General features: G+C 53.2%; 5 protein-coding genes across 7 annotated transcripts in view; 2 read left to right on the top strand and 3 right to left on the bottom strand.

The window, feature by feature from the left end:
• The window catches only part of Proser3 (proline and serine rich 3), a 12812-nt gene extending 10624 nt beyond the window's left edge, over positions 1-2188 (bottom strand). Inside the window, 3 exon segments of the mRNA XM_013026178.1 lie at positions 106-309; positions 886-979; positions 2117-2188. Of these exon segments, the coding sequence (XP_012881632.1) occupies positions 106-309; positions 886-979; positions 2117-2127 (309 nt within the window). The 5' untranslated portion in view covers positions 2128-2188.
• An 888-nt stretch (positions 2189-3076) lies between these two features.
• On the top strand, positions 3077-5624 carry Hspb6 (heat shock protein, alpha-crystallin-related, B6). Its single transcript, XM_013026291.1, has 3 exons — positions 3077-3513; positions 4383-4505; positions 4710-5624. The coding sequence occupies exons 1-3, from the start codon at positions 3316-3318 to the stop codon at positions 4875-4877; spliced, it is 489 nt and encodes a 162-aa protein (XP_012881745.1). The 5' UTR covers positions 3077-3315; the 3' UTR covers positions 4878-5624.
• Positions 5625-5676: 52 nt separating this feature from the next.
• On the bottom strand, positions 5677-10593 carry Lin37 (lin-37 DREAM MuvB core complex component). The gene is made up of 9 exons (XM_013026255.1): positions 10440-10593; positions 8979-9054; positions 8753-8803; positions 7996-8025; positions 7830-7915; positions 7572-7738; positions 6130-6270; positions 5898-5971; positions 5677-5813 (listed from the first exon to the last, which is right to left on the bottom strand). The coding sequence occupies exons 1-9, from the start codon at positions 10471-10473 to the stop codon at positions 5732-5734; spliced, it is 741 nt and encodes a 246-aa protein (XP_012881709.1). The 5' UTR covers positions 10474-10593; the 3' UTR covers positions 5677-5731.
• Positions 10594-11799: 1206 nt separating this feature from the next.
• Psenen (presenilin enhancer gamma secretase subunit) lies at positions 11800-14175 on the bottom strand. Of its 2 annotated transcripts, none has more exons than XM_013026271.1 (4): positions 14023-14175; positions 13480-13571; positions 12239-12343; positions 11800-12073 (listed from the first exon to the last, which is right to left on the bottom strand). In XM_013026271.1, the coding sequence occupies exons 2-4, from the start codon at positions 13538-13540 to the stop codon at positions 11934-11936; spliced, it is 306 nt and encodes a 101-aa protein (XP_012881725.1). In that variant the 5' UTR covers positions 13541-13571; positions 14023-14175; the 3' UTR covers positions 11800-11933. The 2 variants fall into 2 exon arrangements, with proteins under 2 accessions (XP_012881725.1, XP_012881724.1); XM_013026270.1 differs by having other exon boundaries at positions 14016-14174.
• Positions 14176-14317: 142 nt separating this feature from the next.
• Positions 14318-17443, top strand: U2af1l4 (U2 small nuclear RNA auxiliary factor 1-like 4). 2 transcript variants are annotated; one of them, XM_013026259.1, is made up of 8 exons: positions 14318-14400; positions 14533-14620; positions 15258-15324; positions 15424-15473; positions 15549-15647; positions 15794-15927; positions 16012-16107; positions 17183-17443. In XM_013026259.1, exons 1-8 carry the CDS (start codon positions 14357-14359, stop codon positions 17265-17267), a joined length of 663 nt encoding a protein of 220 aa, XP_012881713.1. In that variant the 5' UTR covers positions 14318-14356; the 3' UTR covers positions 17268-17443. The 2 variants fall into 2 exon arrangements, with proteins under 2 accessions (XP_012881713.1, XP_012881714.1); XM_013026260.1 differs by lacking the exon at positions 16012-16107.
• Positions 17444-19564: the final 2121 nt, after the last annotated feature.

Here is a 19564-nt window from a genome sequence, read left to right as displayed (position 1 = left end):
TTCCGGTTTTTTTCTTATGTGGTGCTGAGGAATCGAACCCAGGGCCTCTGGCATGCAAGGCAAGCGCTCTACCACTGAGCCACCTTCCCAGCCCCCACTCAGGACTTCTGATATTTACTTGGCCACCACAGAGTCCTCGCTGTCCATCAGGGTGGGTGGCAAGGTGCCCATCTGTCCATCATTAGTGCTGGGTGGGGATGGGGTCGCTGAACTAGATGGCCAGGAGTCCTCTAACAGCTCAGAGGAATCGCTTGCAGCTTTGGGAGCCTGTGGGAGACTGGATCTCTGAGACCTGGATGGGCTTAAGGGCTAAGATGAGGGAGAAGACCAGAAGATAATGCAAGAGCTGAGAAATCAACTTTGTATGGAGCAAAGGCATGAGTATCTCAGTCCAGAAGAGGAGAAACAAACCCCATGAGGTTATTCCACTGTGAACAACCCAGGGTAACTGGGGGAAATGGTGGCAGATCCAGGTGGCAGAGAGCTGGACAGGGAGAGCTATAGGGAGGAAATGTGAGTTCAACCTCGTGTGTGTGTGTGTGTGTGTGTGTGTGTGTGTGTGTGTGTGTGTATCAGTACTGGGGCTTTAATTCAAGAGACTAGTGCTGTCCCTTAGCTTTTTCACTCAAGGCTAGTGTTCTGCCACTTTAGCCACACCTCCATTTCTGGCTTTTTGGTATTTCACTGGAAATGAGACTCATGGACTTTCCTGCCCAGGCTGATTTCAAACACTGATCTTTATATCTCAGCCTCCTAAGTAGCTAGGATGACAGGCATAAGCAAGCCACTAATACCTGACTGAGGCTGTCTCTTAATCTATCTACACATGACATTCCTCTAGTAGTCACTCCTGGTTGACAGGCTAGAACCCAGCACTCTCCTTACCTTGGGACACCAGGTCTGGCTTTTGGATGGCCAGTAATGGCTTTGACCCAGAGTATCTCCAAAGGGGCTGTCTTGGGTAGAAAGAACTGAGAAACTATAAGAAATGAGAAAGGAAGAACCAGATCATGAGCATGGATTCCTGAAAGCAACAGATTATATTTTTTGGGGGGTCCAGTCATGGGGCCTGAACTCTGGGCCTGGGCGCTGTCCCTCAGCTCTTCAGCTCAAGGCTAGCACTCTACCACTTGAGCCACAACACTTCTTCCAGCTTTTTTCTTATGTGGTGCTGAGGAATCGAACCCAGGGCCTCATGCATGCAAGGCAAGTGCTCTACCACTGAGCCAACTTCCCAGCCCAACAGATTATAATTTTATGAAGCACTATTGCACATTCAAAATAACGACAGAAGGGCCTTCTAAAACCACAGCCATGCCAGGCGCTGGCAACTCATGCCTGTAATCCTGACAACTCAGGAGTCTGAGATCAGAGGATCATGATTAGAAGCCAGCATGGGCAGAAGTGTCCAACAGACCCTTTTCTCCAAATAACCAGCAAAAAGCCACAAGTGGAGGTGTTGTTCAAATGGTCAGCACCAGCCTGGACTGAAAAAGCTGGGGCAGCACCCAGGCCCTGAGTTCAAGTCCCAGGACTAGCACACACACAAAAAATAAATTGACACAGGCTAAATGTACACATTTATAAAGGTACAGTTTGATAACTCAATACATATATAACAAGGTATAATGGTCGAATCAGGGTAATTAGTATTTCCATCTTCTTAAACACTTCCCAGGGGATTCTAGAGTGCTGCTGCTCGGGTAACAATTACTACATCCTTTACTGCACATTTCCCTTAAGTCCTTGGGAATAGAGTAAGTGGACTACAATTCCCAGGATTCACCGGGCTGGCTCCACCTCGCGAGAAACAAAGACAACGCCCATGGGTGCCTGGAGGCAATTTCAAAAAAAATAAGCTGAATTTACAAGCTGCCTTTGGGCACCCCCGGGGCAAATAATGCCTGAGGGCCGCCCAGAGAGGGTGTGAGAGGTTGACAGCCCCCTCGGGAGGTGAAGTCTACAGCTGGAGCTGCCCGAGGCTGGGCAGGAGGTTGGGAGTTGTAGTTCCAGTGCGGCCTAGCCCAACGCTTCAGTTCCTCGAGAACCTGTTGCTGTTCTCGCCCTGGGACCTCCCTTGGCTTCCCGTGGTCTCCGGAAGAGCGATCAGCCTCACCTGCGGTCCATCCCGCAGCTACTTGATGGCTGGACCCTGCTTAGTTCGTTCACCCGACAGACACCTCGCGCATCCGTGTCGCTTAGCAATGCCCTTTCAGCCCCGCCCCTCGCTGGAAGAGAGTGGCGTTCAAGACGACCAATAGTGGAGAGGGAAATAAAAGGAATTGTAAAGTGGGCAGCCGAGGGGGTCTTGTGATTGGCTGTGAGATTGGCCTTCTTGAAAGCCTGTGTCTGATTGGAGAGGCTGTAGCGTGCAGAAGTGATAGGCAAGAGTATGGACCAATGGACAGGATCTAAGGCTGGGCTAGAACCTGGGGGCGAGTACATTAGCTTTCCTTGCACTCTTGCTTTCTCACCTCTCTTGGTGACTACACAAGAAACCTCCCTGTTCCAGTCTCATTCCTGTTCTACTCGTTACAAGGCAATTGGGCGTCTAGCCCTCCTTTATTTGGGTCAGCCAGCCGGTCCCGATGATCACCTAGCCACTTCCTTCTTGCCGCAGTAGCAGCTGGTTGCACCACTTGCCAGGCCCGGGCTCCTGGCCCAGGTAGCGGGATCAAAATGAGCTATTTTGGGCTCCGACGCGCGGCCCCCGAGGGGCCAGACTGGAGTGTTGTGCTCACGCCCCCTGGCCGCTGTGCACCCAAGGCTGAGTCAGAGGCACAGAATTAGGCCCGACCTGCGGGGGCGGAAAGGGGGGCTGGGCCTAAGGTCCTGCTGGAGGTGGGGGTAGGGTCTGTTCAGTGTCCTCCTGACAGTCTGGCCTTGCCACCACATTTTCCAGGAATCTGCTCCCAAGGTCTCTGCGTCATCCTCATAGTTGCCAGAGGGGTGGGATGGATTAAGGGAACTGAGGAAACTTGGGGGGGGGGTTGGAGATGGGGGTTAGAGGGGCACGTTGTGTTCTCTACACCGCCAAGGGTCCGTCCCTCAATATGCCTTAGTTTCCCTTCCTGAAAGCTGAAAAGAAAATTGAATTGAGATTTCCCTGGGGTCCTCTCCGAGGCATCCAGTAGGCGCCTAATGAATGGCTAAGTCATTATCGGGTTTCTAAATAAGGATACTAATGGCCGAGTCTGGCCACGATCCAGATGTCCCGGAGAGGCCAGGCCAAGGGGCTGGCACCGGGCACACTATAAATAAGCAGCTGGGGACGAAGGGGAATCGTAGAGCCCCGGACGGCGGCAGAGGAACAGGATGGAGATCCCGGTGCCTGTGCAGCCGTCTTGGCTGCGTCGTGCTTCGGCTCCATTGCCGGGATTTTCTACTCCGGGACGTCTCTTTGATCAGCGTTTCGGCGAAGGGCTGTTGGAGGCAGAGCTGGCTGCGCTCTGCCCTGCCGCGATCGCCCCCTATTACCTGCGTGCCCCCAGTGTGGCACTGCCCACTGCCCAGGTGCCCAGGCCTGGGGCAGGGATACTTCGACAAAGCTGGGGGGTGGTGGTGGTGGGGAGTTTCTGTGTTAACCTGGGAAGGGAGGGCGCGGGGATAGAGAGGTGATTTTTAACAGAGTGGAAAATTGTGGCACTCAGAGGACTTTCCAGAGGTCCCCGAGTATGGAATATCGAAAACTGTTATTCTAGTGAGTTAAAGGGTTGTGTGTGTGTGTGTGTGTGTGTGTGTGTGTGTGTGTCCTTGTCACTGTGAAAGGGTCTCAGAATTCCGAGGCGAGTGAAAAGGCTGGGTCACTCCCAGGAAAGTCTTGAGGCCTTCAAAGGAGGCTGGTGACCCAGGGAATCTGGGGGTAAAAGGTGAAGGATTGGAAATGGTGTGGTGTCTCTCCTGGACAGGTAAAGGGTTAGGAAGAATTCTGTGACTTGATAAGCCATTCTGAAATGGAAGGGAACCAGTAACTGCGGAGGGGGAGGGAGGTCCGGTGACCCCAGGGCTCTGAAGACTGGGGGAAAAGAGGCATCTTGGCCGTGGCTGGAGGGAGGGGGGGAAGGGAGGAGAATAAGAGCCCTTGTGGCGAGGGCATGGCTACTGCGTGACTCGGTGACACCGGTGGGGAAGGGCAGACAAGCTCCCTCTGGGCAGGCGGAGGTCCCTAACCTTGCAAGGGGAGGGGCCCTGTATGAACGAGAGGGGGATCCCAGGGGTCGCGGGTGAAAGGGGACATAAGATGGAAGGGGGCCGACTCCCCAGGTACTGAGGCCTGAGGTGCTGTAGTACCAGAACCAACCGACTGGGGGCGGGGACGAGGATAGATCCTCGGTGGATGACCCCCGTCGGATGACTCCCCTGCCCGTGCTCGCTGTGCTCAGGTGTCCACGGATCCCGGCCATTTCTCGGTACTGTTGGACGTGAAGCATTTCTCCCCAGAGGAAATCGCTGTCAAGGTGGTTGGTGATCACGTCGAGGTGCACGCGCGCCACGAGGAGCGCCCGGTGAGCTCCTGGACCCGGCGGGAGACTTGCTCAAGTGCAAGGGGGCGTGGCCAAGGGGATGGGTGTGATCTGTAGGGGGGGTTGTGTTGCGGAGGGCGGGGTTTCCAAAATAGGCGTGGCCAGGTCGAATAGCCGGACCAGTGTTGCCTTAGAGGGCGTGGCCGGGGAGGGGCGTGGCCAGCTGAAGCCCCTCTCCCCTGCCAGGATGAGCATGGGTTCATTGCCCGCGAGTTCCACCGTCGCTACCGCCTGCCTCCCGGTGTGGACCCCGCGGCCGTGACCTCGGCGCTGTCCCCCGAGGGCGTCCTGTCCATCCAGGCCGCACCAGCTCCGGCCCAGGCCCCACTGCCATCACCGACTGCAGCCAAGTAGGAGATGCGGAGCATCTGAATCCTGAGAGCCACTTGGGCTCTTTTGAAAAAAGCCTATCTGACTCCGCCTAGCCAGACCCCCGACGGCGCCAAGACAGCCCCTCTGACCCAACCCAAATTCTGCCTTGTACTGGGCCTTGACGGCCTAGCCTGGCCAGCCTCAGACCGCCCCCTCAACCCAGCACCCCACCCCACTTTCTTGGCTTATATCCCTCTAGGGCTCCCTCCTGCATTCCTGATTCCAATGAAATATCTGCCCTCCCCCCAACAGATGATAAGAGTGTAAACACCCCCCCATTCCCTTCTAGTCAGGCAAAAACTCCCTCACCCCTCCACATGCCCCAGACTGCAAGGGATCTCCCACTGCAGACAGACCAGGCCTTGTCCCCAAGACTCTAGATCCTGCCCTCAAAGACACTCCCCTACCCCAAGCCTATTTTCTTACCTGAAACCCCAGCCACTCACCCACATTCTTGAATTCCTATTAGACCCCTTCTACAGACTCCCAATCCTTAGGAAAACTAAACAGGCCAAACAGGACCCCAACTTCAAACTGTAGATTTCTCAGACTAGGTGCGTGTGCTACGTTCCCCTCCCAACTCACTAGCAGTCTTGTCCAGAATTCCAGACCCTCCAGCCTGATAGATATTCTAGACAACGCCCTCCAACTCCACATACTCCAAGAGCCAACTAAGCAGCCAGCTTTCATTCCCACAGCCTGGCTTCCTGTCACTAATAAAGATGTTAGACCTGTGTCAACTGCTTCCTGTCTGGCCAGGAAGGGAGGGGCTGGAACACAGGGTTGGGGGGGTAGAACATGTTTATTGGGGTGAGGAAGGGGAGGGGTCAGGCACATCACTGGCGATCATACATCTCCCGCAGGATCTTCATGCTTTCTGAGTATCGAAGCTGGTTCCGATGAGATGCCTCCTTCCACCTAGGGGAGGCAGAAGGCAGAGGAAGGCCTCAGTAATGGCACAGGCAGCCATAGAGGAGGGAAAGCAAGATGATGGATGCTCACCTCTGGCGGATGCGTTTCCAGCGCTGCATGTTGCGATAAATGAGTGTAGAGGGGGAAGGCTCGGGCTCAGAGGGCTGTGTGGACAGAGAGGGCAGGCTGGGTGGCCACATCTGACCACTTCTTCCCTACAAATTCCACCTTCCTGTCTCTGCCTCCAGGGTCAAGGATGCCACGGTCACCAGTCCTGCCCCAGGGGCCCTCATTCTGTCACCCATCAGCCTTGCAGACCCACCTCATCTTCTGGGGTGCCTTGGGTCTCTGGCTGCAGCGGGGATGGAATGCGGGATCTGCAGGCCTCGCCTGGTGGTCCTGGAGCCGTGGGTGGAGGCAGCTTGTATACATCATGACTCTTGCTGTTGGTGACCTCTGAACCCTGGGGGGGATAGGGAGGGGCCCCATACCAGGCCCAAGGGTTAATTAAGTGTGGCGGTTACCCTTTCCTCCCTTTTCCAGTGACAAGCGTCATGAAGGTCTCACCAAGAAACCCATGCTTGGAGAAGTTATGCTTCAACAACAGAAACAGGATGCTTGCTCCAGAGACACACTACACCTGTCAGTCCAGGGCAGATGCAGCCTGCCTGCTTCAGGGAGTCGTCTAGGAATCATGTTTGTGTCATCTAGATTCTCACCATTCCCCAGGACATAGTGGCCAGGTCTGCTGTGATCTTAGCAGTTCAAAGGGTGAGATATAACCAGGTGCCAGTGGCTCATGTCTGTCAGCCTAGCTACTCAGAAGGCTGAGATCTGAAGATCATGGTTTGAAGCCAGCCCAGGCAGTAAAGTCTGTGAGATTCTCATCTCCAAAGAACCACTAAAAAGCCACAAGTTGAGCTATGGCTCAAGTGGTAGAGTATCAGTCTTGAGCAAATAAAACTAAGGGACAGTGCCTAGGCTCTGAGTTCAAGCCGAAGTGCTGGCACCAAAAAAAAAAAAAAAAAAAGAGCAGGGTCATGTCTGTCTACCCTCTCAGATCAGATGGTTAACACCCCACCCCCCTGCACCAGCTATCCCTAAGCAGCCCAGAGGGTCCCTTAGCTGCTGACCCAGGCCACATCTGATAACCACACTGTCTGCATTAATGATCCCTGACCAGTCTGTTAAGTTTTTGGAGACGCTGAATCTTAGAAGTCAGGTAGACCTGTCTGGGGAGCCCTGTTCCCTTTTCCTCCAAGTTAGGAAGCCCTATCTGTCTGCCCTAGGGACCTCCATCCATACCTCTAGTTTGAGGGTACATAGCTGGGCCCTACCTAATTCACCACTTTGTGTGTGTGTGTGTGTGTGTGTGTGTGTGTGTATATATATATATATATATATATATATATATATATATATATATGCCAACACTGGGGCTTGAATTCAGGTTCTCGGTGCTGTCCCTTAGCCTTTTCTAAGCTCAAGGTTAGTATTCTACCACTTAAGCCACAGCTCCACTTCCAGTTTTCTGGTGGTTCATTGGAGATGTCTCACCGATTTTCCTTTCCTGCCTGGCTGGGAACCGTGATCCTCAGATCTCAGCCTTCTGAGGTAGCGAGGATGACAGGTGTGAGCCATGTACACCGCTAGGTTGAGACGTATGCCTACCTATCACTAGCATGCACGGGAGGAGCATTCCTTGAGCCTGTCGACCCCACTGCCCACCCTGACTCTGGGCTGGCACCCACCCACCCATCCCACCTCCTCATCCTCCGGCAGCGGGGGCAGTGGTGAGCTGGGGGAACGCTCCCGCTCTCGCATTGCAGGGCTGTTACGCATCCAGGCTCGGCAGATTGGGTACAGCGGTGTGTTCTCACTGAACTGAGCCAAGTCCACACTCCGGTCAAACAGCTTGATCACATATGTGTCTGGGGTGGTGGGGGTGGGAGGGGAGTGAGCACCATCGTGGAGCCCCTGGCTCCCTTGCCCACCCTCGCCTAGGGCCACAGGCATACTTACTGGATCGCTGAGGCCCTCCCTCGGCCAGGCCGTCCTCCATCTCCCTCCTCTTCTTCCTCCGCTGGTGAGGGAAGCGAGCAGATGGCCTGTGTGGGGGCGGAGACTGTCAGGACCAGGGCGGGGCTAAGCATCTCACCTGCAGCTGGCTGGAACTCTGTCATCTTACCTTTTTCCAGTAGCTGTGATGGAGCAATCCCTGGGGGGGGGGGGGGGCAGAGACAGGGCATTAGCAAGGGGACCCTCAAATAAACACCCACTGAAGTTCCCACAAAAGACACCCTGGGGATACTTGCCCCTCTCCCCCCACCACTAAGTAGGCTTCGTGCTCCACCTCTGTCCCTCATCTTCACATAGGTGAGTGCTGAGGGCTGCGATGGAACTTGCCCAGGGTGGGGTGGGCAGGGCTTAACTGCCCAGATGTCACCAAAACACCTGCTGGGCGCCAGTGGCTCACCTCTGTCCTCCTAGCTACTCAGGAGGCTAAGATCTGAGGCTGCTGGTTCAGAGCCAGCCCAGGCAGACAAATCTGTGAGGCTCTTATCTCTAATTAACCAGCAAAAAAATAAACAGAAACAAAACCACCTGGAAGTGGGGCTGTGGTTCAAGTGGTAGAATTCCATCCTTGAGGGAAAAAAAAAAAAAAAAGCCAGGCAAGACAAAAAGGCCCTGGGTTCAAGCCCTAAAACTGGCACAAAACAGTAACAACAGCTGGGAATGTGGCTCAGTGGTAGAGTGCTTGCCTAGCATGCATGAAGCCCTGGGTTCAATTCCTCAGTAGCACACAAACAGAAAAAGTCAGAAGTGGTGCTGTGGTTCAAGTGGTAGAGTGCTACCCTTGAGCAAAAGAAGCTCAGGGACAGAGCCCAGGCCCTGAGTTCAAGCCCCACAACCAACCACGAACAAATAAATAAAAACCTCCTTACTTGTTGTGGGTGTCTGAGGTAGTTTTCCCAGCTTCCTCATCCAGTCGCTCCCTGGTAGGAGAAGAGAACTGAAGCTTAGCTACCAAGACTCAGGCGTGGGACAGTATGGAGTGGCCTCCTGTGAGATACCCTTCTCCCCTGGAGTCTCAACCCGATTCACCCAGGATCAGAGCATCCAACCTGCCACAACACACAGCCCTGAACCCCAGCGGGACCAGGTCCCAACCTGTCCATGTGACTCTTTTCCAACAGGCACTGCAGAACGGCATCCAGCTGGTTCCGGGCCTTGGCCATCTCCAACTCTGCAGGAAGAGGGTACCAAGCAGGAGTCAGCTGTGTGTGTATTTGATCCACCTGGGCAGAGACTGGCCCACACTGGGTTGACCAGTGTCACTCACAGGGAACAGACTAATGACAGGGATGGTACAAGCGAGATTGCACTAATGAGCCATGGGCAGGAACCAAAGGGATGAATGAATGGTGCCCATATCTCTGTCCTCAGCTTTGGCTTTCCTCAATCTCAAGTTGTGGATCTCATAGCCTGGAAACATCCACTACACCCCCTTTTTTTTTTTTTTTTACTAGGGTCTTGCCACTGGCCTCAGTGTCTCAGATTTAAAAATCACAATCTAAAACCAGCCCAGTCAGGAAATGTGAGACTCTTATCTCCAGTAAACAACCAAAGAAAGCCAAAAGTGGAGTTGTGGTTCAAGTGGTACAGCACCAGTTGAGTAAAAAAAGTGAACACACAGCACCCAGGACCTGAATTCAAGCCTCAGTTACCACCCCCCCACCCCCCGCCCTGCATTGTTGCTCCAGGCAGGCTCTGAGATTCTGAATTCAGTGATTCACCTGCTTTAGCCTCTCTAGGAGCTAAGGCTATAGAGATTATTGCTGCAGCTCCAGTATTTATGTAGGATATATGTATTTTCAGACCCAGTCTTATTATTATTGGTATTCTGTTTGAACTAAGGGCCTCAAGCTCCCTTGGCTTGCATGCTGCTTTGGTGTTCTACCATTTGAGTCATGCCTCCAGCTGCTGATTTTGCTATTGGAGATGGGAGTCTCAGAGACTTCTCTGCGTGGGCTGACCTCTCAAGTATGATCCTCCAGATCTCAGCCTCCTTAGTAGCTAGAAATACAGGCATGAGTTACCAACTTCCTGACTGATTCGTATTTTGTTTTTTTATTAACACTTTATCCCATTTAACACGCTACCCCATCTTACAATTATTTTCTGTCTGGATTCTGGGCCTCTCTACGCTACTTCTCATCACCTCTGCTCCAATCCAGGATGACTTCCTGTACCTGAGCTTGATTCCCGCAGGACTTTCCTGAGTCTTGGAATTATTGGAATACAGCGATCGCGAGGATTAATAGTCCTTGCACTGTGGGCCCATCGCACAAAGCCAAGAAAAGGATCCCTTCACGGAGTTACCGATTTGGGACCCTCACACACAACTTTTGGCAACAGCAGTTTAATCTCAGAGCTCCTGGGAGCATATTGGGAGGGTGTGAAGGTAGCAGCCATCGCTTGCCGCCTGTTACAGCGATGGTCAGACGGGCTGCAGGGCGAAGTCATGGAGCCCGCCTTTTCGTGATGGAGCTGTCCGTCAAGGCCTCCCCTACCTAGATCGTCCGGTGCGCCCCCACCCCCACCCCCGCGCCCAAACCTTGGGATCCTCACCTGATTTCTCCACTTTCACCTTCACTGGGAACATGGTTAAGATCGGTTTCTGGCCAGCAGAAAAAAAAATCCAAAAGCAGCAGGCAGGAGAGACCAAACGTAAGCGGGTGCACGGGTTGCACGTCCAACCTAAGCAATGTACAGCCACGACAGCCGCCGGGGACACTACCTCCCTTTTTTCGCTTTCTGGAGGCGGGCCCCCCTTCAGCAGTTACCTGTTCCTATTAGTCAGGGAAGCCGTCAATCTCCTCCCCGAACCAATCGGCAGCTACAGCCAGCACCTCCCAGCTATGTAAGTCCACCTTCTTGGGTGGGCCCCGTTTCCGGAAACAAATCAACGATAACGCAAGATGCCTCCTGGGAGTTGTAGTTCCACCTACCTAGACTCAGGGGGAGTAACAACGCCTGCGCCGCGCGGGGCACGATGGGAAACAGAGTGCGGCCCCCCCCCCCGCCTCGCGCACCGTGGTGCCTCCTGGGACTTGTAGTCTTCAGTTGTAGCAACACCAATTTAGCTATTTACAGAATTTGACTTAACTACTCAGGAAATTGGATTTAGTCCCTGAAACGGATACCTAGACTGGGATCAGGCTAGATCCTCTCTTACGGAGCTCTCACTAGATGCCAACTACCTGCTGGGTCTTTTCAGGTATGACTAGGTTTCAAACTATTAGTGTGCTAGGCATTCATCTTAAACTGTATGGATATTGCAGTGCAAAAAAAAACACACAAAAATCCTTGTACTAATGGACTGTCTTTTACAGAATGAAAGACACCCAATAATCAGATAGGAAAAACATTGCAAGGTGTCATTGTCAGTCCCCCTCCCCCACTCCAGTCGCAATTTATAGTTTGGAAAAAAAAATGACAAGGCCAGGCACCAGTGGCTCACACCACACCTGTAATCCAACTACTCAGGAGGCTGAGATCTGAGGGCCATAGTTCCAAGCCAGCCGTGTCAGAAAAATCCCTATGAGACTCTTATCTCCAATTAACTACTCAAAAAAACCAGAAGTGGAGCTGTCGTTCAACGTGGTAGAAAATGAGCCTTGAGCAACAGAGCTCAGAGACAGTGCCCAGGTTTCGAGTTCAAGCCCTACCACCGACAAAGAAAAAAAAAATATTTGAAAGGGTCATAGGGAGCATCAAGGTATTTTTCATTGTTGTTGTGGCAGAACGGGGGGGGGGGGTTGTACTCAAGGCCTTGCCCTTGCTAGGCAAGTGCTCTACTGTTTGAGCCACCACCCCCAGCTCTTTTTGCTTTTATTTTCTAAGTGGGAGCGTTACATTTATGTGGGAGAACTTGGGCCAGGATCCTATTTATACTTCCTGAATCGTTGGGATAAAAGACATGAACCAATCAGTATCAAAAGTTAGGGTCCTTTATTATGGCATGTCAGGGAGAAGATGTGAGATGGACACATTTAGGGCTTGAGAAGGAGCTTGGAGCCCATAGAGGGAGAAAGAACAGATTGTCAGCCTGTACTGAAGTTGTCAGGGGGTTCCTAGGGGTATGGTGAAGGAGAGGTAGTCCCCAATGGCACCCCAGCGGGGCCGGTAGATCTGGAAGATGGTAATCCAGGTAGTGAGCACAATCACCCAGAAGAGGAAGCCCACAGCAGAACGCCAGACATCTATAATGAGGAACAGGAGTGTAGGGGGAGAGCTGGCTTCCAGCTGCTCTCAGGACTTCCTCAGACCAGCCTTCATCCTCTCCCACTAACCAGGAAGGAGTTCTGAAGGCTCCACTCTCCCTTCCCACCACCAGTGGATGGCCTCCCTTCCTGCCCTGGACTCACAGCCTTTGATCTGGCTCTGCTCTGTGTAGGCTGGGACGAGGAAGGCCTCTCTGAAGAACCATAGGATGTTCACCAACCAGAGAAAAGGCAGGAAAGCAAATCCACCTAAGGAGGGGGGAAAAAACCCACACTAGGACATAAATCAATAAAGATCTGCCTAACTCCCACCTCCAAAGCTCTGTGTGTATGTGTATACATGTGCCATGCTTGAACTCAGGACCTGTCCCTTAGCTTTTTCACTTACTTGAGCCACGGCTCACTTCCAGTGTTTTGCTGGTTAATTGATGACAAGAGTTCTGCAGACTTTTTTGACCAGGGTTGGCTTCAAACTGTGATTCTCCAGATCTCAGCCTCCTGAGTAGCTAAGATTATGAGGTGTGAGCCACAGACACCTGGAAGAAGGCCCATTTTGGAAGGTTCTCTCATACTCATGTTCAACTGAAGTCTCCAAGGTCAAGGCTTTACAAATCCGGGCTCCTTCCTGGAGTCTGGAAATCTGATTTCTCAACCATCTCCTCCTCTGGACCCAAAATTCCAATTCTTTTACCATCCTCTCTTCAGAAGTGGACCCCTAACCAGTGGCTGGTAGCTCATACCTAGCTACTCAGGAGGCTGAGATCTGAGGATTACAGTTCAAAGCCAGCCTGGTCAGGAAAGTCCATAAGACTCTTATTTCCAATTAACCACCACAAAAGCAGGTAGAAGAGCTGTGGCTCAAATGATAGAATGCTAGCCTTGAGCAAGAAAAACTCAGAGACATTACCCAAGTCCTGAGTTCTAGCCCCAGAACTTGTACACCTGTGCATGGGCAGCAAGGTGCTGGTGGCTCACGGCTGTAGTCCTAGCTGCTCAGGAGGCTGAGATCTGAGTTATAAGGTCCTTTATTATGCCAGCCTGGGCAGGAAAGTCCGTGAAATTCATCTCCAATTAACCACCAGAAAACTGGAAGTGGTGCTGTGGCTCAATGTGGCAAAGTGCTATCCTTGAGCAAAAGAACTCAGGGACAGCGCCCAGGCCCTGAGTTCAAGCCCCACACCACCACCAACAACAACAAAAAAGTGCAGGCCTCACATTCCTCTTTCCTGAAGACCCACCACCTCTCTTCCCAAAGACCCAGGATTCAATGTCAGATCTCTAAGCTGCTTTCCCCTTGAGACCCACAATCCAGGCTGGTGGAGAGTCTCAGCAGCCTAGTCTCATCCCCTCTCCCCAACCCCAGGCAGCCAGGGGCTCAGCCTTACCCAGGTAGTATTTCCGACACAGGTTCAGCTTCTCCTCATTGGACACCCGCTCCAAATTCATAATTGCGCTAAAGCTGGGTAGTTTCAAGGATCTGCAGAACAAAGACCCAGGGTGACAAGTTCAGGACCAACCCCACCTCGGTTACAACGAATCAGAGCTACCTATGGCCGTGAAGAGGTCTGGTGAAAAGAAAGATACGCTCACTCCCATCAATAAATTATCGGGGTTAAGCCGGGCGCCAGATGGCTGAGGCCTGTCATCCTAGCTGTTCAGGAGGCTGAGATCTGGGGGATCACGATTCGAAGCCAGCACACCCGGGCAGAAAAGTCAGTGAGATTCTTAACTCCAATTAACTACCAAAAAAGCGGAAGTGGAGCTGAGGCTCCAGTGGTGGAGTCCTCGGCTTGAGCCAAAGCAGCTCAGGAAGGCGTCCAGGCCCTGAGTTCAAGCCCCAGAGCGGGTACGTACCCCCCCCCCCAAACTGTCCGGGATGAAAAGACTGATGAAATTTACTGGGCGGCTCGAACGGACTCACCACTCACCGGTGGCGCTGCTTCCTTCTGCCTCGGGTGACTTTTTTATCCTTTACAACGGACGTCTGCGCGAGATTTCAATGGAGTTTGTAGTATTTTTTTTTCCCCCCCCCCCCCCCCAGCTAGACAAGGTTGTACGCATGCGCTGCTTGGGAACCTCCGCCAGTCGCGGAAGGGATGTTTGGGCGTGGCCAGATCCTACGCACGCGCGGTAGCGAGTCTCGAAGCACGTGACGGTGACTCGGAAAGCAATGCCAACAAACTACATTTCCCAGTGCTCCGAGGCAACGGAAGTGACGTCAGGAGCAGGCGAGCGTGTGTGCTGGGGGTGGTCCGGATCAACATGGCTGAATATTTAGCTTCGATATTCGGGACTGAGAAGGACAAGTGAGAACGGGTGCAGGGACGTCAGGACACTTGACCCAAGTGGTGGGGTGGTTTAGGGGTTGTAGTGTTTCTTGGGGTGTCCGGCCTCTCCGGCCCTCAGTTTTCAAGCTTTTATCTTTGCACCTTTTCCAGGGTTAACTGCTCTTTTTACTTTAAGATCGGGGCCTGCCGGCACGGGGACCGGTGCTCCCGGCTTCACAACAAACCGACTTTCAGCCAGGTGAGACGCGCGGCCGGGCGCTTCGTCCTGCGGGTTAACGCCTCCTGGCGTTTCCCTTTCAGCTGTCCATCATCTCGAGCTCCCGCCTTTTCCGGGGTTTAAGGTCCATCCCATTTAGGCTTCCCCTTTACCTGTCCATCATCCCTAGGTTCCGCCTTTTCTGGTTTCTATAGTTATCCTACCACCAGTTGGCTGCTTCTCCCCCCCTCCCCCGTGTGTGTGTGTGTGTGTGTGTGTGTGTGTGTGTGTGTGCGCGCGCGCGCGCGCGTGCCATCCCTGGGGCTTGAACTCAGGGCCTATGCATTGCCCCTGAGCTTTTTTATTCAAGGCTAGCGTTCTATCACTTGAACCACAGTTTCATTTCTGGCTTTTTTGCTGATTAGTTGGAGATGAGAGTTACATGCGTTTCCCCCTCCGAGCTGGCTTCGAACCTTGCTCCTCAGCCTCCTGAGTAGCTAGAATGACAGGCATGAGCCACCAGTGCTCAGCCCTGGCTACTTTCTGATGGGACCTAAGTGTAGAGTTCTCTTTGCCTAGTGCATTGGTCAGGACCCCAAGGTCTCCTGGTCTTCCCAATTCTTGAGGGCAAGCCTACCCCACTCTGAGCTCAGGCCCTACCCCTTTAAAATCTGTTCAGACCATAGTGCTGCTCAACCTATACCGGAATCCACAGAACACGGCCCAGACTGCAGACGGATCCCACTGTGAGTAAAAGGAAGGGAGGCAGGGAGGGCAGGATGGACAGTCCCCAGCAGGCCTGGGCCATCTTCCCATCCCGATTCCAACCTGCATTCCTCTTCCAGGTCATGTGAGCGACGTGGAGGTGCAGGAGCATTATGATAACTTCTTTGAGGTGAGGGCTGGCAGGGGTAAACTGGCTTTCCTATGCTCTAGGAGCTGAGCTGAGTTTCCTCCTTGCCTTCTGCAGGAAGTGTTCACAGAACTGCAGGAGAAGTATGGAGAGATTGAGGAGATGAATGTGTGTGACAACCTGGGGGACCACCTCGTGGGCAATGTCTACGTTAAGGTGCTACTGTCCTCCCCCTCCCTCCCACTTTAGAGCTCAGAAGTGTTCTGTTGATCACCACTGAGATCTCACTATCCAAGGCTAAGACGGCTATTTCCCTGAAGATCTTGAGCTCCTCAGTTTTCTCTGACTCACTTTCCCCTTAGTTCCGGCGAGAAGAAGATGCAGATCGGGCAGTGGCTGAACTCAATAACCGTTGGTTCAATGGACAGGCTGTACATGCTGAACTGTCTCCTGTCACTGACTTCCGGGAGTCATGCTGCCGTCAGTATGAGATGGGGTATGGCTGTGCAGGAGTGGGAGGGGGTGCACGGAGTTGCAGACTCTTGAGGCTGTCAATGACAGTGGTCTACCCTCTTCTCAGGGAATGTACCCGTGGTGGCTTCTGTAATTTCATGCACCTTCGACCCATATCCCGGAACCTGCGCCGGCAGCTGTATGGCAGGGGGCCCAGGCGCAGGTACCTCAGAACCAGACTACCCAAGATAGCTTTTTCTTTTGTTTTGTGCTGGTACCCAGGCTTGAACTCAGGGCATTGCGCTTATCACTTGTTTTTTTCTGCTTAAGTCTGGGTGCCATACTGCTTGAGCCACACTTCCACTTCCAGCTTTTTGCTAGTTCATTGGCAGTAAGAGTCTCATGGACATTCCTGCCTGTGGCTTGGAACCACAGTCCTCAGTCCTCAGATCTCAGCCTCCTGAGTAGCTAGAATTATAGGCATGAATCACCAACCAGTTCCTGATCCCAAGATGTCTTAGGCCTTAAAGTTCATATTCTCTAAGATAATTCTCACCTATCTCTTTCCTAAGAATATTCCTGCCGGGCACTAGTGGCTCATGCCTATAACCCTAGCTACTCACTCAGGAGGCTGAGATCTGAGGATCACAGTTCAAAGCTAAATTGGGCAGGAAAGTCCATGAGACCTAGCTCCAGTGAACCACCAGAAAATGGGAGTGTCACTGTTGTTCAAAGTGGTTTAGTGCTAGCCTTGAGTAACAAAGTTTAGGGAGAGCTGGGAAGGTGGCTCAGTGGTAGAGTGCCTGCCTCGAATGCATGAGGCCCTGGGTTCAATTCTTTAGCACCACATAAGTAGAAAAAGCTGGAAGTGGTGCTGTGGCTCAAGTGGTAGAGTGCTAGTCTTGAGTTGAAGAGCTGAGAGACAGTGCCCAGGCCCAGAGTTTGGGCCCCATGGCCAACCAAAAAAAAAAAAAAAAGTTTAGAGACAGTGCCCAGGTCATGAGTTCAAGCCCCATGAATGGCAAAAAAAAAAAGAAAGAAAAAGAATATCCCTGAGCCTTATCTGAAGATCCTCACCTGTCTCAACCCCCAAACCAAATGGAACCCCAAACTAAAAGCCTGGGTTTCCAATTCCAAGTTGGATCCCCCCAATACCTCTCCTAAGATGATCTGGGGTCTAGATACATTAATATCTACCTCATCCTATCCCAGAGCAGAGCAAAGAGGCAGTCAGGCCTGGGACATCTTTGCATCATTGCCAGCCATCCTAACACAGCTTTCTCCACCCCTGGCCCCAGATCACCCCCACGGACCCACACTGGCCACCGTCCCCGAGAAAGGAACCGCCGGCATTCTCCAGACCACCGCCATGGCCGCTTCTGAGACTCTAGCTCCTTGCCTGAGAGACATAGATGTTCCTGGCCAGGACCCCTTCCCAGTGTTCACCTTACTCTCCAGCCTCAACTTCCCCCTCACTCCAGGACTCCATCCTATAATCTGTTCAACACAGGGACCATCTCCCAACAACCCTCTCCTAATAAAATTCCCTGTCTCCAGTAGGGCTTTGTTGTTGCCTGCCTGTGGGCTGTAATTTCCTTCTGGCTTCACAGCTGACAAAAAGGGTGAGAGAGGAAATTCACACCAGGTATGGAAGAGGCTTGAGTCCAGATCTGTACTGGTGGGCTGGGGTTGCCTTCCTGTCGGGAAGCTCAGCTTTTCTGTCTCATACTCCTGGGGGAGCTGCCTGGGTGTGATAAGCATGGGGCGGAGGGGGCTGGGGGTCAAGCCGGAGCCTTCATTGAGGAGGGCGGGGTCTTTGAATCCTACTACCTTGAGCTGGGACACATTGACTTCATGTCAGGAGCTGTTTTACAAAGTCTTCTCTTTCCTTTTCCTTTGTCTTGGGGGAGGGGACCACAACACAGGCTGGCTCAAGTGATCCTCTCACCTAAATGGATTCTCCATATCAGCCCTATAGAATTTGGGGAATGGAAAAGGGAGGAAGAGAAGTTATATGAGGATACAGTGATGAGCCAAATCTGCAGTCTGGACCTCAAGTTTTCCTCAATCATCTCAAAGCCTTGGGCTAGACTTCCAAAGGGACCGTGGAATTCTGTGTCCCCCACATCTGCGACTTCCTTCTTTCACCTGGGTGCCCTGGAAAGTTGGGACCAAAGTGGTATGGGTAGAAATCCTGTGGACACGGCCCCCTAGGTTGCAGGCCTCTCCAGATGGGACCCAGAATCTTCCTCCAGGTGGCCACAGTGCAGGAAGCCTCCCAGTACTGCAGCTGTATCAGTGCTGGTACCCTGACAACAGATGCTGCCGCAGCTGCCTACAACTCTTTAGGCGGCCTCCTGGCTCAGGTGGGGGGTTTATGCCTAAATCCTAGTGGTAAGGCAGGGTGATGGTGGAAAAGGAGGTGATAGGGGCGGAGGAGGCGATGTGGGGGGTATGAAGAGGATGTTTTGCTCCGGAGGTAGAGCGCTAAGACAGATGGCCCTGGCCCGGTGAACGGTGAACCCGTGCTGGAGTCCGTGTAGGATACGCTAGGGGCCGCGTGCTAAGGGGCAGCTCTTTAAGTAGTCAATAGGGGCGTGGGCGGTGCCTGGTGCGCAAGACCCGCACTGATTGGCTAAAGGGAAGGGGCCTCGTGGGAAAGGGGAGGTTGGGCTGTACGCTGATAGGATGGGCGCATATAGGGGGCGTGGCCGGCTGGATGGGGCGGGGCTCGGCAGCCCCATTGGCGCCAGCATCTCCCACTAGACAGAGCTGTGTAGCTCTAGTGGCAGCTCACCACAGGCCCGACTCCTGCCAGGAGTGCACAGAGCAGCAGAGTTGCTGGTCGGCTCGGGGTGCAGGAGAAAGCCTGTGCATGGTAGTCAGGGTGTATGGGGTAAGGGCAGGACTGTGTCTTCCCGTGACCATAGAGAATTCCAGCCTCAGAGTAACTCAAAGCAACCTCTGCCAGGCTTTCTTCTGCCCCTGGTGATGGGTACTCCCCCTCGTGATCGTGGCGGCCGTCCTCCTGCTCCCTGGCAGAGGCTCGAGGCCCACAGGCAAAGGGGTTCAGGGGCTTCCATCCCCAGATCTGCCCTAGCTGGAGGAATCGTCCATACCTACACCACTGTACTCAACCAGAGTGGAACACTGGATCCACTCCTAACCAGGTGTTAATGGGAAAGACTGGTTATGTCTGGATGGCCTTCCTCCCTTCACCCGTCCCTTCACCTTCCCCAGCTGGCAGGTGTCTGGCCCTGAGCCTGGGGCAGCATTCAACACCTGCTGCCTGCTCCCATCTCTGCCTGCTCACTGCCATCCTGAGGGCCTTGACAGAAATGGTGGTAGCAAGAGAGCCATGGCCTTTCGGGGCCGGCTGGGCACACAGCTAGCCCAACTGGGGCCAGCAAAGGTACTATGCAATCACACTAGAGGAAGCACAATCCTAACAGGGTGGAGGAGACACAGCCTCCTTTCCCAGAAGTGCAGATGATCTGTGAGTGCCCCAGGGCTGAGGGTCCCCGCCCGCCCCCAGGCACTCAGTGCTCCACATAAGCAGAGGCTTGGGCTGGAATTCTGCCCGCTGGCCTCACCTTTAGGGCTGATGGACTTCCTTGGTCAAGGATAGGTGCAGGGTGGAAAGTGGGAGTTCACACACAAGGGAAGAAGACTATCACCTC

Source organism: Dipodomys ordii, unplaced genomic scaffold (assembly GCF_000151885.1).
Source record: "Dipodomys ordii isolate 6190 unplaced genomic scaffold, Dord_2.0 Scaffold92, whole genome shotgun sequence".
NCBI classification, from domain to species: domain Eukaryota; kingdom Metazoa; phylum Chordata; class Mammalia; order Rodentia; family Heteromyidae; genus Dipodomys; species Dipodomys ordii.
Note: the sequence above shows the minus strand (reverse complement) of the source record. Positions and strands in the feature narration are given on the sequence as shown.

What these genes read in the sequence shown, in the direction of transcription:
- Hspb6 (XM_013026291.1), top strand. Translation starts at nt 3,316, where the DNA reads ATGGAGATCCCGGTGCCTGTGCAGCCGTCTTGGCTGCGTCGTGCTTCG. An exon ending in TGGCACTGCCCACTGCCCAG is followed by an intron (nt 3,514 to 4,382) that starts GTGCCCAGGCCT and finishes CGCTGTGCTCAG; the next exon opens with GTGTCCACGGATCCCGGCCA. An exon ending in CGCGCCACGAGGAGCGCCCG is followed by an intron (nt 4,506 to 4,709) that starts GTGAGCTCCTGG and finishes CTCCCCTGCCAG; the next exon opens with GATGAGCATGGGTTCATTGC.
- Lin37 (XM_013026255.1), bottom strand. Translation starts at nt 10,473, where the DNA reads ATGTTCCCAGTGAAGGTGAAAGTGGAGAAATCAG. An exon ending in ATCACAGCTACTGGAAAAAG is followed by an intron (nt 7,916 to 7,995) that starts GTAAGATGACAG and finishes GCCCCCACACAG; the next exon opens with GCCATCTGCTCGCTTCCCTC. An exon ending in AAGGCACCCCAGAAGATGAG is followed by an intron (nt 5,972 to 6,129) that starts GTGGGTCTGCAA and finishes CTGTCCACACAG; the next exon opens with CCCTCTGAGCCCGAGCCTTC.
- Psenen (XM_013026271.1), bottom strand. Translation starts at nt 13,540, where the DNA reads ATGAATTTGGAGCGGGTGTCCAATGAGGAGAAGCTGAACCTGTGTCGG. An exon ending in GTGTCGGAAATACTACCTGG is followed by an intron (nt 12,344 to 13,479) that starts GTAAGGCTGAGC and finishes CCCCCTCCTTAG; the next exon opens with GTGGATTTGCTTTCCTGCCT. An exon ending in GCAGAGCCAGATCAAAGGCT is followed by an intron (nt 12,074 to 12,238) that starts GTGAGTCCAGGG and finishes TCCTCATTATAG; the next exon opens with ATGTCTGGCGTTCTGCTGTG.
- U2af1l4 (XM_013026259.1), top strand. Translation starts at nt 14,357, where the DNA reads ATGGCTGAATATTTAGCTTCGATATTCGGGACTGAGAAGGACAA. An exon ending in ACAAACCGACTTTCAGCCAG is followed by an intron (nt 14,621 to 15,257) that starts GTGAGACGCGCG and finishes AAATCTGTTCAG; the next exon opens with ACCATAGTGCTGCTCAACCT. An exon ending in TGGGCAATGTCTACGTTAAG is followed by an intron (nt 15,648 to 15,793) that starts GTGCTACTGTCC and finishes CTTTCCCCTTAG; the next exon opens with TTCCGGCGAGAAGAAGATGC.